Source organism: Triticum dicoccoides, chromosome 7B, assembly GCF_002162155.2.
Source record: "Triticum dicoccoides isolate Atlit2015 ecotype Zavitan chromosome 7B, WEW_v2.0, whole genome shotgun sequence".
Lineage (NCBI taxonomy): Eukaryota > Viridiplantae > Streptophyta > Magnoliopsida > Poales > Poaceae > Triticum > Triticum dicoccoides.
The window spans coordinates 264806-282515 of record NC_041393.1 but is presented as its reverse complement, the minus strand read 5'-3'; the positions used below and the strand labels follow the sequence as shown (position 1 = coordinate 282515).

At 44.0% G+C, this 17710-nt stretch overlaps 1 protein-coding gene across 1 annotated transcript in view; it reads right to left on the bottom strand.

Annotated features, from left to right (window-relative positions):
• Positions 1–1138, bottom strand: part of LOC119340078 (phytosulfokine receptor 1-like) — a 3333-nt gene extending 2195 nt beyond the window's left edge. The window contains exons 1-2 of the mRNA XM_037611992.1: positions 920–1138; positions 20–688 (exon numbers count right to left, since the gene is read on the bottom strand). Of these exons, the coding sequence (XP_037467889.1) occupies positions 20–688; positions 920–1112 (862 nt within the window). The 5' untranslated portion in view covers positions 1113–1138. The remainder of the gene's footprint in view (positions 1–19; positions 689–919) is intronic.
• Between the last annotated feature and the right edge of the window lie 16572 nt (positions 1139–17710).

Below are 17710 nucleotides of genomic sequence, written 5' to 3'. Positions count from 1 at the left end.
CAACCTCCCGTTATGATCTTGTTGTCCCCAGATACAATATGGTTCCTCCCAGATACAGAATTGTTGCTCCCAAATACTACATTGTTACTCCCAGATACGACATGGTAAATCCCAGATACGTTATTGTAGCTCCCGGATACAAAACTGTTTCTCCCAGTTATGACATGCCTGCTCCCAGATACGACATGCTTACTCCCATATACGACATGATTGTTCCCAGATACGGTGTTTTCATTCCCGGATATGGTGTTTTCATCCCCAAATATGACAGTGTTGTCGTTCCCACATATAACATTCTTGCTCCCAGATCTCACAACATTGTTGATCCCTGTTATGACATTTGGGAGCTCGTTAAGTCGTCGTCCGAGTGTGATTCTGTTATGCTTCACATACAACGGCATGTTAGCGAAAACCATGCCCGGTGAACGCCCATTAGGGGCGAGCCCCTTTAGCAGTGCCAAACTCTTAGGTGCATCGCCAACCAATGAATTGTTTGAGAGATCCAAGTAGCAAAGGTGGTGAAGCTCACCAATCCACGATGGGATGGCGCCCACCAATTGGTTGCCAGACAAATCAAGCACCTCCATTTTCTTGCATTGAGACAACCATTCCGGAACCCTGCCCTTGAGAGCACAATCACCAAGGGCCAGCACCTCGAGGCTCTTGAACTCGCCAATAATACCATCGCCTAGTAGCTCCTCACCACCAAAATTCTTGGTGAGAATCAGCGTGGTGAGGTTCTGGCACCCACGCAACACGGTGAGCACCCCTGAGATGTTGTGAAAGTTGTTGGAGCCGAGGTCAAGCTCCTCGAGATGTGCAAGTCCTGCAAGGGAGGTTCCTGGGAAGGGCCCTGCAAGGCCGCGCCTGGGGAGGCGCAGTGCCATGACACGGCCAGTGGCGGCGTCACAGCCCACGCCTTCCCAGCTGCAGCATGCGGCGCCGAACCATGTGGCCTGGAGGAGGACACCCCCACCGCTGAGGTTCCTAACAAAGTCCTGCAGTGCGCGAAGGTCGGCGGGGTGGCACGAAGTCGCGTGCGCCTCGGGCAAGAGAAATGCCAAGAAGAAGATGGGGAGGAGCAGTAGGCAGCATTTGGCCATGGGATTCATTGAGGTCGAGTGAGTGATTGGCAAGTGCTCTCTATTGGTGTTGTACAAACTGCTAGGGTGATGAATGGTGTCTTATAGGGTGTGCGTTGCAGCAAGTGGTAGTGAGTGGCCAGGCCACGTTCTACTTCAAGTAAGTGCCCGCCACACTTGATTTTGATTTTGGTTTTGGTGCTAGAAGATCTTTATCGACTCTTGAGTGAAGATCCTCATCCTCATCTAGCTTGTAGGAGTACTTTACTTGTCGTGACCCATTCATGTTTGTCGACTCTTCTTCTTATCTTAAGCTGGCCGACTACAGATGCAAGGATTTTGTTTTCCTTCAAATTGAAATTATTAAAGTGCGAGATGAATAGATTGAAGAGCTAAGTGCACCGAGAATTAGCAGTCCAGAGCACGTGTCTGTGTCTGTGTTTTTTTGTTTCCGTTTAACTGAGCTAGACTTAGGTGATGTTTGGTTCTCTAGTTTTAGGATTTTTTCTAGTCCCTGGAACTTTTTGAAAAAGACTTTTAAAGAGGTGTTTCTGAGGACTTTTAGCAAAAAGTCTCAAAAAAGTCCCATCCTATTTGGTTTGCTAGGGACTTTTTCTAACCCCAACACAAAAAAGTCCCTGAAACCAAACACCCCCTTAGGCTTTTATTTGTTTTGTTTTTGGGTCTGTTTAAGACTCTCTCGCACTAGCGTGAATCTAAAATAACTATTTTCCACTTCGGCTTTGCTATCGAACCCTCTCTGGCTGTCGCTCGAAAACCGGCACATCTGGGCCTGACACTCAGGCGACTCGTCGTATACTCCTGGAACCTTGCCTACGTACACGGCATAGCACTTCTTTGCCATCGTTGATCTATGTACATGCATCGTCACATGATTCGATAATATGCAACATAATATATAGCTGAGCAACAGAAAGAGACGGAGCTAGCAAAAATAGAAGCAACATATCGCAAACATGAATAACAAAGTTCATCATACCCAAACTGCCCTAACTAGAGTGATCTATGCTAGTTGAGGAGGATGGTTTAATTACATCACAAAGTTTCGTCATGCATAAATTCAAAGTTTCGTCATATTATCAAATCACTCCAACATGTCGTGCCATCCATCCAAATCAGGGAGGAAGTCCCCGAGCAAAGTGAAAGGCTTCAGGTCAGGACGCTGAGCGGCTACGCGTGTTCAGACATCTCCCCGCGACATTTGCCCTTCTTCGTAGAACATCCATGTTTTTTTGAGGACCTCCTTCATGATGATTTGAGCAAGTTCATGCTGGATGTGATAGAACTCAACTCAGAGTCGATGATCCGGGATATTTCCTAGATTCTTTGCCCATTGCAGAATATCGGCATCGCCGGATCTAGGTGACATGCAAAGGTTCTGGTGCTCCTGTCTATACTCCAGCATGTGGTGGACGACATAGAATCCATCACTGGGAGTACCTCTCGGTTGCTGGATGCAGCAGAAGTCAATCTTATGGCCGAAGCAGGGTGTGCGGTTCCTTGTCTTCTTGACCGTGATCTCTCCATCCCGGTGGTCGTAGCTTAAGATAGCACTGTCGAGAACATACTTGATGTGGGTGTAATCCTTTTTCTTCATGTTCTTCGACTTACATGGGATGATAAAGAAGGAGAATCGTCTCCTTGTCCTTATTGGCGACCATGAAATCGGCGATGTAGTTCCTCGCGTATTCATAGTGCTATTGGCAGACTGCCAAGAAGCCCTCGTGCATGAAGTACGGATCAACGACACAAATATAAGGTATTTGCTGAAACCTGATGATGTAGTTCATGTACAAGGAAAACAGGCGGACAAATGTAAAATCTAGCTTTTTCAAGTGAAACACGTCGAAGATGTAATCGAATCGAAGGAAGAACTTTTGCGCGGGGAATGTGTCGACGCAAAACCTTTGCTGCGGCGAGTTAACTACGTAGAACGGGTATCCTGGATTTTTTGAGGTGATCAGGCTTTTCTCTCTCCGCAGCACATCATCAAGAAGTCTCCTTAGATCGTTGTATATGGCCTCTACCACTGCCTTAGGTAGGATCGGATCACCAGGGATATGGTATTTCGCTGCACCTATGATAGGTATACGATCTTCAACTCGGGGTTGCGGAGGCGGCTGGCTCATAGAAGCAGCTTTGCCTTTCTTCGGTCTCTTCCTATGCTTCTTTGCTACCGGAAGTGAGCCTATCATACGTTCATCCTCCAGCAATTCAGGCACCAACTCATCATGCTCAAACCCTGAGTACTCATACTGCTGAGCTATCAATCCTCCGTCATCATAGGCGTATGGAGATATTGTAGAGGGTCATCATCCTCGTCCATGGCATCATGCATTGCTTCTTCGATGACGGCGACATCATCAGCCACTAATGGAGCCTCTAACTCACGTCGTCCTCTATCACCTGGCACGAGATGCGACGCTAATTGGGTAGGTGGGGTGTTGGTGTTCATACCTTGCTGAGGCTGCTTGGTCGTGGGTGTGCTCCCGGCCGCCTCCAGACGAAGCAGACTCTTCGGCCACAACATGACCCAACTCTTGCAATTGCCAAGCCGCCGCGGGGTCTCGTCGTCATCTCCCCCTAGTGCTACCGGAGGAGCCAAATTCTCGTGGCCCGGTTTGACACTGGCCATGAAAACCTTGAAGACGTCAGGGGGGATCAGCCGGCTGTGGAACAATTGTTCCTTCGGCTTCACTATCGTCGCCTTTCCCACGTCCACCTTCTGGCCGCTGATGGTGTACAATATGGTGCACGGGGTTACGTCGGCCTGCAAAGACATGTCTGTGACGTGAGACATCCGAAAGGCAACAGAAACGGGAGATTATACAGATATTTAAGAGAACCGGTGTGACAGGTATCGTGAAGGCGTCGAGCTTAGCCAAACATGAAGCCCCACCGAGCACGCCAGAGACGGAGGACGGGCTGCTATGAGCAGGTGCGGTTGCATGAGGAGGTGCTTCTACAATGCTAAACGAGCTGCTCCCCAAGAAGTTGGAAAGGGGAAAGTCCACTGCATCTTTATCTGGATTTTGCTTAGTCCAGCTGAGGATAGCCAGAATCAAGACACTATACGAAGCTGCCATTTCCTGTTTTATGGCAGCTATTGCTGCTTTGACTGTCTCTTCTTTGGGCTTAGCTGTTTTCTTATCAACCGCAATTTCAACCTTCTTGTCGATGTTTTCTTCGTTTAACCTCCGTCTTTTCTTTCTCTCCTTGGCGCTCTCACAGTAGTATTTCTTCCATGTGGCGCCATCTCCGATGACGTGCACGCATCCATACGATGGCCGAGTGTCCACCGGGAGTCCTTTCAATATATTCAAGGCCCGGTTGGATGGGGTGTCCCACTTGGGCCTCGCCAACGCCTCAGATGGCGAGTCGCTTTTGGCCGCAATCCTGTGCTGCTCTTTCTGCAAAAGGAACGTGGATCATTTACAAATGTGACTAAACATGCAGTCAAATTGATCAGAAACTAAAATTAGGGGGTAAATTAATAATTACCAGCAGTCTCATGAACTCCTTCATGATCGCGTCCGTATCAAAAACCTTGTTGACTGGGTCCCAACGGTACCGGATCCTGATGACGTCACGCTCCTGCGGGACGGTGAACTCCGCCAAGGGGTCTGGGATCACCAGACTTTCGCGTTCCGTGTCCTCCTTGGCCCATACGGGCCTCTTCCCTGCGTAACAACGGCTTCTGAGGTGGTGGCACCCCATGTTCCTCTCTTGGAGCCCCTTCATGTACTCTGACTTTTCTTTGGCAACTTTGGCAACGCAAGCCTTTTTGAATATTTTGAACTGCTCTTCCGTAATTGTTGGATTATCCTTTACAATCTCGGAGTAGAGTTCCTCTTTGACGATGATCCGATGTTTCACCCTTACTTTCCAGGCGGACAACGCGCCGCTAAACTTGCCCATGGCGCGTCTGTTTATCTTCTTCATTGCCAGATCTTACCACGGTTGAGTATATTTGACTTCATCCCGGCCTGGGAACAAGAATCCCCGGTGCAACTTCGTTAGGAGGGAGTGCTCCATATCTGGTATCTTCTTTAATTTCTCATCATTGATGGTGGCAGTTTCAGCCTATTTGATTGTCGTAGCACATACGCACTTCCGCAGGCTCTTTTGGCTCGAAATTGCCGGGGTCCACCTCCGTGACCACCAGTCTAGTAGTGTTGAGCTAGTTTGGGCGTCGTATCCTCTTCGGTTTCGGTTCTATACTGGCTAATTCGCCAGTCTTGGTGTCGGTCTCGGCGTGGGTGTCGGTCTCAGCGCCTGTCTCGGCGCCGGTCTCGATGTCGGTCTCAGTTTCGGATGTGATAGGGGGCACTGCAACAACTATTGCTCCTCGAGATAGTTCAAATAGTTGTCTGTCGCCTTGTAGACATTGCAATCACCAGAACCCTATCCTTCATCATTGCTATACATGTTTTCTATGATTAAATCTAGTCAATTAATTCTAGACATAATAAAATGAATAATGACATAAAAAGGCCTATGTTTTACAGGAATGTTGATTGATTTCCATTGTGGCAAATCTTGGGCACTCGATATGTCCTAGTTTGTAGCACATGCCGAAATTCACGGAAAATTCCGGCATGACCTTTGCTACAAAGTGGACAAATCGAGCGCCTGAAATTTTCCAGAACGGAAATGAATCAACATTTTGGCAAAACATAGGCCACTCAAAATCATTCCTTGCAAACAATGTTCAAATATCCATCTTCGACACCGCAACACATGTCCAAATATACACGAGCAACCACATGTCCAAATATACATGGTCGAAATTTCACAAGCTGATTCAAAAACTAAGTGTAGAAGAAAATTCACTTAACTACTAATAGAACAAAATTCAGTTAACTTTAGTGCTCTATAATGATGAAATGAAAAAAATCCAGTTAACTACTAATTTCATTCATTTAGGTCATTCATTTAACTTCACCTAATTAACCTACTGTACCACTACTACTAGCAACACTACTAACCTAATCAACCTAGTAAAACCATACTGCCCTAACGGAAAAACATCTAATTAACATCTACTAGTACCACTACTACCCTAACCTAATTAACATCTACTAGTACCAGTATATATACTACTAGCATCACTGCTGCAACATTTTCTTTATTTTGTTCTTTAAAAAAACATCTATGAAAACAAAAACCCTAATTAAACCCTACCGCGATAACTAAATTTTTGCTCTAAACCCTACTGCCCTAACTAAACTTTTGCTCTAACCTAGCCAAACTAGTTAACCTAATAAACCAAATTAACCTAGCTATTTAACCTAGCTAGTTAACCTACTTAACCTAGCTAATTCCTAGGGTTCATAAATAAATTCACCTAAGTAAATTAACCTAGAGAGGAGGGGTGGGGGCTTACAGAGAGGGTGCTCGGGGAAGACGATGGAGGGGAGGGCGTCGAGGGTGGCTCCGGCCGGTGGCGTCTATGGCGGCTCCGGTGACGGCGAGGGAGGCAGGGGCGGCGAGGAGTGGACGAGGGTGGATCCGAGGGTGTCGATGGCGCGATGATCCGGTGGCGGCCATAGAGGCAGGGCGGCGAGGGAAAGGTAGGAGACACGAGAAGATCTAGGGAATTGGGGGAAGGAGGGACGCCCGCGTAGGGGCAAGTCAAACTTAGCGGTAGCACGTTTTCAAAATACACGCTATAGCTACTGTACCCGTAGCGATGTTTGGCAAATGCGCTACTGCTATAGACAAGTGAAAGGATCAAGAAGAGGTGTCTAGGGGGGGTGGGGTGAATAGACTTTAAGAAGAAAAGTTACAGTTTTTAAATTCCTTAAGTTGATGTGGAGTTTTTGCACAAGTTTAAACATTCACAATACATATCAAGCAAGCATGACAAGAGTATATGAGCAGCGGAAAGTAAAGCATGCAAGTTGCAAGAATGTAAAGGGATGGGATTGGAGTGTGCAAACGCAATTTGGAGACACGGAGATTTTTTATCCGTGGTTCCGATAGGTGGTGCTATCGTACATCCATGTTGATGGAGACTTCAACCCACGAAGGGTAACGGTTGCGCGAGTCCACGGAGGGCTCCACCCACGAAGGGTCCACAAAGAAGCAACCTTGTCTATCCCACCATGGCCGTCGCCCACGAAGGACTTGCCTCGCTAGGGTATATCTTCATGAAGTAGGTGATATCCTTGCCCTTACAAACTCCTTGGTTCAACTCCACAATCTTGACGGAGGCTCCCAAGTGACAACTAGCCAATCTAGGAGACACCACTCTCCAAGAGGTAACAAATGGTGTGTTGATGATGAACTCCTTGCTCCTGTGCTTCAAATGATAGTCTCCCCAACACTCAACTCTCTCTCATAGGATTGGATTTGGTGGAAAGATGATTTGAGTGGAAAGCAACTTGGGTAAGGCTAGAGATCAAGATTTATGTGGTTGGAATGGAATATCTTGACCTCAACACAAGTGTAGGTGGTTCTCTCTCAGAAAATGTATGTTGGAAGTGTAGGCATGTTTTGATGGCTCTCTCCATGAATGAAGAGTGGGTGGAGGGGTATATATAGCCTCCACACAAAATCTAACAGTTACACACAATTTACCAAACTCAGTGGGACCGAATCGTTAAACTCGGTCAGACTGATCTAGTTCATAATGTGACTGTTAGGATTTTCGGTGGGACCGACACGTCAACTCGGTGAGACCGATTTCGTTAGGGTTAGGGCATAATGTAATCTCGGTGAGACCGATTACACAAACTCGGTGAGACCGATTTTGGTAATAGACAAACAAAGAGTTGGTCAGGGAAACTCGATGGGACCGATTCGCTCATCTCGGTTAGACCAAAACGTTACGAAAGGGAACCAAAGTGTTTGCATTGCAATCTCGGTGGGACCGATTGCATATTTCGGTGAGATCGAAGTTATTGCAATATGCAAGAGAGAGTTTGCAATCCCATCTCGGTGATACCGAGATCCCTATCGGTGAGACCGAAAAGACTAGGGTTTCTGGCAGTGGCTATGTCAAGAGAAATCGGTGGCGCCGGATAGACAGTTTCGGTGGGGCCGAGTTTGACTTTTGGTTTGGGACATGTGTGGATGTGAGAAAGTGGTTGAGGGCTATGGAGCATATCACTAAGCACTTTGAGCAAGCAAGCCATTAAGCAACACCTCATCCCCTCTTAATAGTATTGGCTTTCCTATGGACTCAATGTGATATTGGATCACTAAAATAGAAAATTTAGAGTCCTGAGCTTTGAGCTTGAGCCAATCCTTTGTCCTCAGCATCTTGAAGAGGTTTCACATCCTCTAGTCCATGCCAATCCATTGTTGAACTTATCTGAAACATACTAGATAGAAGCATTAGTCCAACAAGAGATATGTTGTCATTAATTACCGAAATCACCCAGGGAGCACTTGTGCTTTCAATCTCCCCCTTTTTGGCAATTGATGACAACATACATCAAATCTTTAGATAAAGATATAGAGAATAACAAGTAAAGCTTTGGGAAGACATGTAACATGCATAGGCTCCCCCTACATGTATGCAATCATGTAAATATGGAATATAGGAGCATGTGAATGCATAAGCATGACAGAGTAAGCAATGTGTTACATGTATCTTGGCTATATGCATCAGAGCAAATGATGTAAATATGGGAAATGTACCTTCATGCTCATGAGTCGTTCTTGCAAACAGTATGTACAACAGCAAGAAATCCTCATACACATGATTGTGATGCATATACTTACCTTGTGGTCTTGAGTTGGCTTAGGAAGGAGTGAACCCGAGTAAACAAGGTTAGATAACACAGATACACCTACTAGACAGAGCAACCACAAGAATACCAAGACTGGGATGACATGTAGAGATTGAGTACTGAGTACTCTATTGGATATAGACATGTCCCCAAAGGTAAAGATGTGCAATGAATTTAAGAATTTCCTTCCCTTAGATGTCTTGCTCCCCCTGAATCTAGCATGGGATACTGGGAGAAGATAGGGAACAGAAAATCAGAGCAAAAACAAGAAACAGAGCTAATGTAAACAATCAAATATGAACATGTCTTTCCCCTCTTAAAGACATGTGACTTCTCTCCTCTTGAACACCAAGCATCTGGGGTTTCTACACTCCCCCTGAGCATTCTCTCCCTTTATAAAAATGATTAAGCTTTGATGTGATCTCTCTCTCCCCCTTTGACATCAATTTCTAAGAAGGGTTCTTTTGGATTTTTGTTTCAAATGGGTGTTGTCCTTGAGTCACAAAGCAAAGAAGTAAGTCGAATGTGATGCTGGTAGAGGAAAAGAATCATTGAGTGGAGCTGGAGTAAAAAGAATGCAGGAACAACTGGCAAGCTGTCTTTTCTGCAGTGAAATCGGTAGCACCGAGTTGTGTGCTTCGGTGGTACCAAAAGAATTCGGTTGGACCGAAGAAAACAGCCCGGTGTGACCGAGTTCATCATAGTGAAAACACTTGTCACCTCAGCTCACTAGGCAAAAAGATCTCACAAGGATTTGCAAGGAATTAACTAAAGGATTTGCAATGAATTGGGTGCAGGCAATGCAGAACAGAAAAGAAATGAAATTAAAAGATCTAGATGAAGTTTTTTTTTGAAAAAGGGGAAACAAATATGCAATGCAAGAGCATGAAGAAACACAAGAGAACTTCATCTAGAATTGGTTGGTGACAAAGTCACCTATGTTAGAGTATATTGACTTAGGAGTCAAGTGAGGTCACTTGATCATAGGTCATACTCATCGTTTAAGCTCAAAATGGGGTTACCATTTTTTGTTTAAGCATCTTGATGTATTCACATCTTGTTGAGTTGCTTTGACCCATGTCTTGGAGTAAAGCTTCTCTAAGATGGAATAACATACCTTGGGTGGTGGTGTTGATCTTGATCATGTAATTGAACTTGTGTGGGTTGCTCAAGGTTGATGTAGCTTATCAAGAATTTGGAGCACCACTTGGAATTCGAGTTCATCTACCTACATGGGTTAGTCTCGCAAGGAAGAGCACTTGTGTATCCAAAATGACAACCATAAAATTTAATATAGAATTTGTCAAAGGATATGTTTGAAGGGTTGCGTGCTTCCTTGTCTTCAACCACCATCGTGTAGAGACTTGGTGATGTAGAAATTGCTCAAGATGTGAGGGAGTCACAATCTCATAGATTTAGATACATCCAAGTACCTACAAGGGTTAGATAGCATGCAAGGGTGCAAATATATCCAAGATATATAAATAGCATCATGAAAGAAATATCAAGGATTAGTCAAGGGCTCATGCCTTGCATGTATCCAAATGGAGTTCCTACTCCAAGTTTGAAGCATCAATGATGTTCAATTCTCCTCTCAAATGGCAAAATACTTTCTCATCAAGCGGTTTGGTGAATATATCCGCCAATTGCTTATCAGTGCGAACATGCTTAAGATCAATGTCCCCTTTGGCAACGTGATCTCGAATGAAATGATGACGAACTTCAATATGCTTAGTTCAAGAATGTTGCACGGGATTGTGAGCAATCTTGATAGCACTTTCATTGTCACAAAGCAATGGAACATGTTTCACATATATCCCATAATCTTTAAGAGTTTGGGTCATCCTAAGTAATTGAGCACAACATGAACCAGCGGCAATATATTCTGCTTCAGCGGTGGATAAGGATACCGAGTTTTGTTTCTTAGAGGACCAAGACACAAGAGATCTACCAAGAAATTGACAAGTACCCGAAGTTGACTTTCTATCAACCTTGTCTCCGGCATAGTCCGAATCGGAGTAACCAACAAGATCAAAGGAAGACCTCTTAGGATACCAAATGCCAAAAATTTGGTGTGTGTATTAAGTATCTCACTATCCTTTTCACAGCCTTAAGATGACATTCTTTAGGGGCCGCTTGATATCGTGCACACATACACACACTTAGCATAATATCGGGATGAGAGGCACATAGATATAACAATGAACCAATCATGGAGCGGTAAAACTTTGATCGACTGGTTCACCATCCTTGGTCAAATCAAGATGTCCACTAGTAGGCATGGGTGTAGTCATACCTTTGCATTCTTGCATATTGAACTTCTTGAATAAGTCCTTGGTGTACTTTGTTTGAGAGACAAAGGTACCTTCCTTAGTTTGCTTGATTTGCAAACCGAGAAAGAATTTGAGTTCATTCATCATAGACATCTCAAACTTCTCCGACATTAGCTTTCCAAACTTCTCACTAAAGTGAGGGTTAGTCGATCCAAATATAATATCATCAACACAGATTTGGCACACAAATAGTTCTCCATTAACCCTTTTAGTAAAAAGAGTAGAATCTATTTTTCCAATTTCAAAGCCTTTTTCAATAAGAAACTTGGTCAAGCATTTATACCATGCTCTAGGAGCTTGTTTAAGACCATAAAGAGCTCTGTGAAGTTTGTAAACATGAATAGGTTTCTTAGGATTGACAAAGCCGGGAGGTTGCTTAACATAAACTTCCTCCTCAATTTCACCATTTAGAAAAGCACTTTTAATGTCCATTTGGTACAAGGTGATATCATGATGACTTGCATAAGCAAGTGAGATGCGAATGGACTCAAGTCGAGCAACAGGGGCATATGTCTCACCATAGTCCATACCTTCGACTTGAGTGTAGCCTTGGGCGACAAGACGTGCTTTGTTGTGAACTAATTGTCCATCTTCATCTTGCTTGTTGCGAAACACCCATTTGGTACCAATGATGTTGTGGTTGTTGTCGGGCTTCTCAAGCAATGTCCACACTTGATTTCTCTCAAAGTTGTGTAGCTCTTCATGCATAGTGTTTATCCAATCCGGATCTTCCAATGCTTCTTCAACCTTCATAGGTTCAATGCTAGAGATGAATGAATAATGTTCACAAAAGTTAGCCAAATGAGTTTTAGAGCGATTGATTCTCCCAGTTTGGATATCATTGTAGGTTTGCTCGACGGGATGGCTTTGGCGACTCTTGCTCGAACTCATGGGAGCTTTTGCTTGGCTCGGGGTGGAACATCTTCTTCATCATGTTCTTCTTCTTGGCCTTCTTCATTGTTGACGCTGTCATTCTCTTGTCGTGGTGGAGAAGGAGGTTGTTGATGTTCATCTTGGTGTGCTTCCTCGTTTTCTTCGTCTTGGTGTGTCCCACTTGTGGATGCTTCTGTATCAATTCTTGGTTCACCTTGTCGTGAGGTGGAAGCTTCCACTTGGACGGACGAGGTACTCTCCTTCGCCTCCATTGGACGAATATTGCCAACAGACAAGTCTTGGATTGCTTTTGAAGGGTCTTTATCTCCTACATCAATTGGAAATTGCTCTACTTGCGAGCCGTTAGATTCATCAAACTTCACATCTACCGTCTCTTCAACCTTTTGGGTGAAATTGTTGTAGACACGGTAAGTGTGAGAGTTTGAGCCATAACCAAGTAGGAAACCTTCATGAGATTTAGGAGCAAATTTAGAATGACGATGCTTATCAAGAATGTAACACTTTGAGCCGAATACTCGAAAGTATCCAACTTGGGAGTTACCGGTGAGGAGCTCGTATGCCGTCTTGCCGAGTAGCTTGTGAAGATACAAGCGATTTGTTGCATGACAAGCTGTCTCAATCGCTTTCGCCCAAAAGTGTTTTGGAGTCTTGTACTCATCAAGCATCGTTCTTGCCATCTCAATAAGAGTCCAGTTCTTCCTCTCAACAACTCCATTTTGTTGAGGTGTGTACGTAGCCGAGAACTCGTGTGAAATCCCCTCTTCGTCAAGAAAAGTATCCACATTTGCGTTCCTGAACTCTGTTCCGTTGTCGCTCCGAACCTTCTTGATCTTCACTTCAAATTGATTTTGGGCCTTCCTAGCGAAGCTTTTGAAGATCTTTTGGACCTACAATTTATCATCTAGAAATAACACGCACGTAAATTTTGAAAAATCATCAACTATGACTAGACCAAATGAGTTACCACCGAGACTCTTGTAGGCATTGGGACCAAAGAGATCCATATGAAGTAGCTCGAGTGGTCTTCTCGTGGTCATGATGTTCTTCATGGGGTGACTCCCTCCAAGTTGTTTTCCTGCTTGACAAGCACTACAAAGTCTATCCTTGTCAAATATAACATCTTTTACTCCAAGGATATGATCACCTTTAATAAGCTTATCAAGATTTCGCATGCCCACATGACCTAACCTTCTATGCCACAACCAGCCTTTAGAAGATTTAGCAATTAAGCAAGTTCTAGGTTGAGCCTCTAGTGATAAGATTAACAGTTCTAAGGTTGTGGATCATGTCAATAGAGTCATCAAGTGTAGGATGCAAAGGATCAACATGAGGTGCACAAGGGCTAGTAATTGTTGGGGAACGTAGTAATTTCAAAAAATTTCCTACGCACACACATGATCATGGTGATGCATAGCAATGAGAGGGGAGAGTGTGTCCATGTACCCTCGTAGACCGTAAGCGGAAGCGATATGACAACGCGGTTGATGTAGTCGTACGTCTTCACGATCCGACCGATCCAAGTACCGAACGCACAGTACCTCCGAGTTCTGCACACATTCAGCTCGATGACGTCCCACGAACTCCGATCCAGCAGAGCTTTGCAGGAGAGTTCCATTAGCATGACGGTGTGATGACGTGTTGATGATGCTACCGACGCAAGGCTTCGCCTAAGCACCGCTATGATATTACCGAGGTGGAATATGGTGGAGGGGGGCACCGCACACGGCTAAGAGATCAATGATCAATTGTTGTGTCCTAGGGTGCCCCCTGCCCCCGTATATAAAGGAGGGAGGGAGGAGGAGGTCGACCCTAGGAGGGGCGCGCCAAGGGAGTAGGATTCCTACTCCTATTAGGAGTAGGTTTCCTCCTTTCCTAGTCCAACTAGGAGAAGGGGAAAGAAGGGGAATGGGAGAAGGAAGGGAGAGGGAGGCCGCGCCCCAAACCCCTTGTCCAATTCTGACTGGGCTTGGGAGGAGCGACACCACCTCCTGGCTGCTGCCTCTCCTTCCCACCAAGGCCCATTAAGGCCCATTGACTCCCCGAACGAATTCCCGTAACTCCCCGGTACTCTGAAAAATACCCGAATCACTCGGAACCTTTCCGATGTCCGAATATAGCCTTCCAATATATCGATCTTTACGTCTCGATCATTTCGTGACTCCTCTTCATGTCCCCGATCTCATCCGGGACTCCATACTACCTTCGGTACATCAAATCACATAAACTCATAATACCGATCGTCACCGAACGTTAAGCGTGCGGACCCAACGGGTTCGAGAACTATGTAGACATGACCGAGACTCATTTCCGGTCAATAACCAATAGTGGAACCTGGATGCTCATATTGGCTCCTACATATTCTATGAAGATCTTTATCGGTCAAACCGCATAACAACATACGTTGTTCTCTTTGTCACCGGCATGTTACTTGCCCGAGATTCGATCGTCAGTATCTCAATACCTAGTTCAATCTCGTTACCGGCAAGTCTCTTTACTCGTTCCATAATACATCATTCTGCAAGTAACTCATTAGTTACAATGCTTGCAAGGCTTACAGTGATGTGTATTACCGAGTGGGCCCAGAGATACCTCTCCGACAATCGCAGTGACAAATCCTAATCTCGATATACGCCAACTCAACAAGTACCTTCGGAGACACCTGTAGTGCACCTTTATAATCACCCATTTACATTGTGACATTTGGTAGCACACAAGGTGTTCCTCCGGTAAACGGGAGTTGCATAATCTCATAGTCATAGGAACATGTATAAGTCATGAAGAAAGCAATAGCAACATACTAAACGATCAAGTGCTAAGCTGACGGAATGGGTCAAGTCAATCACATCATTCTCCTAATGATGTGATCCCGTTAATCAAATGACAACTCATGTCTATGGTTAGGAAACATAACCATCTTTAATTAACGAGCTAGTCAAGTAGAGGCATACTAGTGACACTCTGTTTGTCTATGTATTCACACATGTACTAAGTTTCCGGTTAATACAATTCTAGCAAGAATAATAAACATTTATCATGATATGAGGAAATAAATAATAACTTTATTATTGCCTCTAGGGCATATTTCCTTCAGTCTCCCACTTGCACTAGAGTTAATAATCTAGTTCACATCGCCTTGTGATTCAACACCAATAGTTCACATCACCATGTGATTAACACCCATAGTTCACATCGTCATGTGACCAACACCCAAAGGGTTTACTAGAGTCAATAATCTAGTTCACATCGCTATGTGATTAACACCCAAAGAGTACTAAGGTGTGATCATGTTTTGCTTGTGAGAGAAGTTTAGTCGACGGGTCTGCCACATTTAGAGCCATATGTATTTTGCAAATATTCTATGTCTACAATACTCTGCACGGAGCTACTCTAGCTAATTGCTCCCACTTTCAATATGTATCCAGATTGAGACTTAGAGTCATCCGGATTGGTGTAAAAACTTGCATCGACGTAACTCTTTACGACGAACTCTTTATCACCTCCATAACTGATAAATATTTCCTTATTCCTCTAAGGATAATTTTTACCGCTGTCCAATGATCTACTCCTATATCACTATTGTACTCCCTTGCCAAACTCAGGGCAGGGTATACAATAGGTCTGGTACACAGCATGGCATACTTTATAGAACCTATGGCTAAGGCATAGGGAATGACTTTCATTCTCTTTCTATCTTCTGCCGTGGTCGGGCTTTGAGTCTTACTCAATTTCACATCTTGCAACAAAGGCAAGAACTCCTTCTTTGTCTGTTCCATTTTGAACTATTTCAAAATCTTGTCAAGGTATATACTCATTGAAAAAACTTATCAAGCGTCTTGTTCTCTCTCTATAGATCTTGATGCTCAATATGTAAGCAGCTTCACCGAGGTCTTTCTTTGAAAAACTCCTTTCAAATACTCCTTTATGCTTTCCAGAAAATTCTACATTATTTCCGATCAACAATATGTCATTTATACATATACTTATCAGAAATGCTGTAGTGCTCCCACTCACTTTCTTGTAAATACAGGCTTCACCGCAAGTCTGTATAAAACTATATGCTTTGATCAACTCATCAAAGCGTATATTCCAACTCCGAGATGCTTGCACCAGTCCATAGATGGATCGCTGGAGCTTGCACGCTTTGTTAGCATCCTTTGGGTCGATAAAACCTTCAGGTTGCATCATATAAAACTCTTCTTCTAGAAATCCATTCAGGAATGCAGTCTTTACATCCATTTGCCAAATTTCATAATCATAAAATGCGACAATTGATAATATGATTCGTTCTGACTTAAGCATCGCTACACGTGAGAAAGTCTCATTGTAGTCAACTCCTTGAACTTTGTCAAAAACCTTTTTCAACAAGTCTAGCTTTGTAGATAGTAACACTACTATCAGCGTCCATCTTCCTCTTGAAGATCCATTTATTTTCTATGGCTTGCCGATCATCGGGCAAGTCAACCAAAGTCCACACTTTGTTCTTATACATGGATCCCATCTCAGATTTCATGGCTTCAAGCCATTTGCGGAATCTGGGCTCATCATCGCTTCCTCTTAGTTCGTAGGTTCGTCATGGTCAAGTAACATGACCTCTAGAACGGGATTACCGTACCACTCTGCTGCAGATCTTACTCTGCTTGACCTACGAGGTTCGGTAGTAACTTGATCTGAAGTTTACATGATCATCATCATTAGCTTCCTCACTAATTGGTGTAGGAGTCACAGGAACAGATTTCTGTGATAAACTACTTTCCAATAAGGGAGTAGGTACAGTTACCTCATCAAGTTCTATTTTCCCCCCACTCACTTCTTTCGAGAGAAACTCCTTCTCTAGAAAGGATCCATTCTTAGCAATGAATGTCTTGCCTTCGGATTTGTGATAGAAGGTGTACCCAACAGTCTCCTTTGGGTATCCTATGAAGATACATTTCTCCGATTTGGGTTCGAGCTTATCAGGTTGAAGCTTTTTCACATAAGCATCGCAGCCCCAAACTTTAAGAAACGACAAATTTGGTTTCTTGCCAATCCATAGTTCATAAGGTGTCGTCTCAACGGATTTTAGATGGTGCCCTATTTAACGTGAATGCAGCTGTCTCTAATGCATAACCCCAAAACGATAGTGGTAAATCGGTAAGAGACATCATAGATTGCACCATATCTAATAAAGTACGGTTATGATGTTCGGACACACCATTACGCTGTCGTGTTCCAGGTGGCGTGAGTTGCTAAACTATTCCGCATTGTTTCAAATGAAGACCAAACTCATAACTCAAATATTCTCCTCCACGATCAGATCGTAGAAACTTTATTTTCTTGTTACAATTATTTTCCACTTCACTCTGAAATTCTCTGAACTTCTCAAATGTTTCAGACTTATGTTTCATCAAGTAGATATACCCATATCTGCTCAAATCATCTGTGAAGGTGAGAAAATAACGATACCCGCCGCGAGCCTTAATACTCATCGGATCGCATACATCAATATGTATTATTTCTAGTAAGTTAGTTGCTCGCTCCATTGTTTCGGAGAATGGAGTTTTAGTCATCTTACCCATAAGGCATGGTTCACAAGCATCAAGTGATTCATAATCAAGTGATTCCAAAATCCCATCAGCATGGAGTTTCTTCATGCACTTTACAC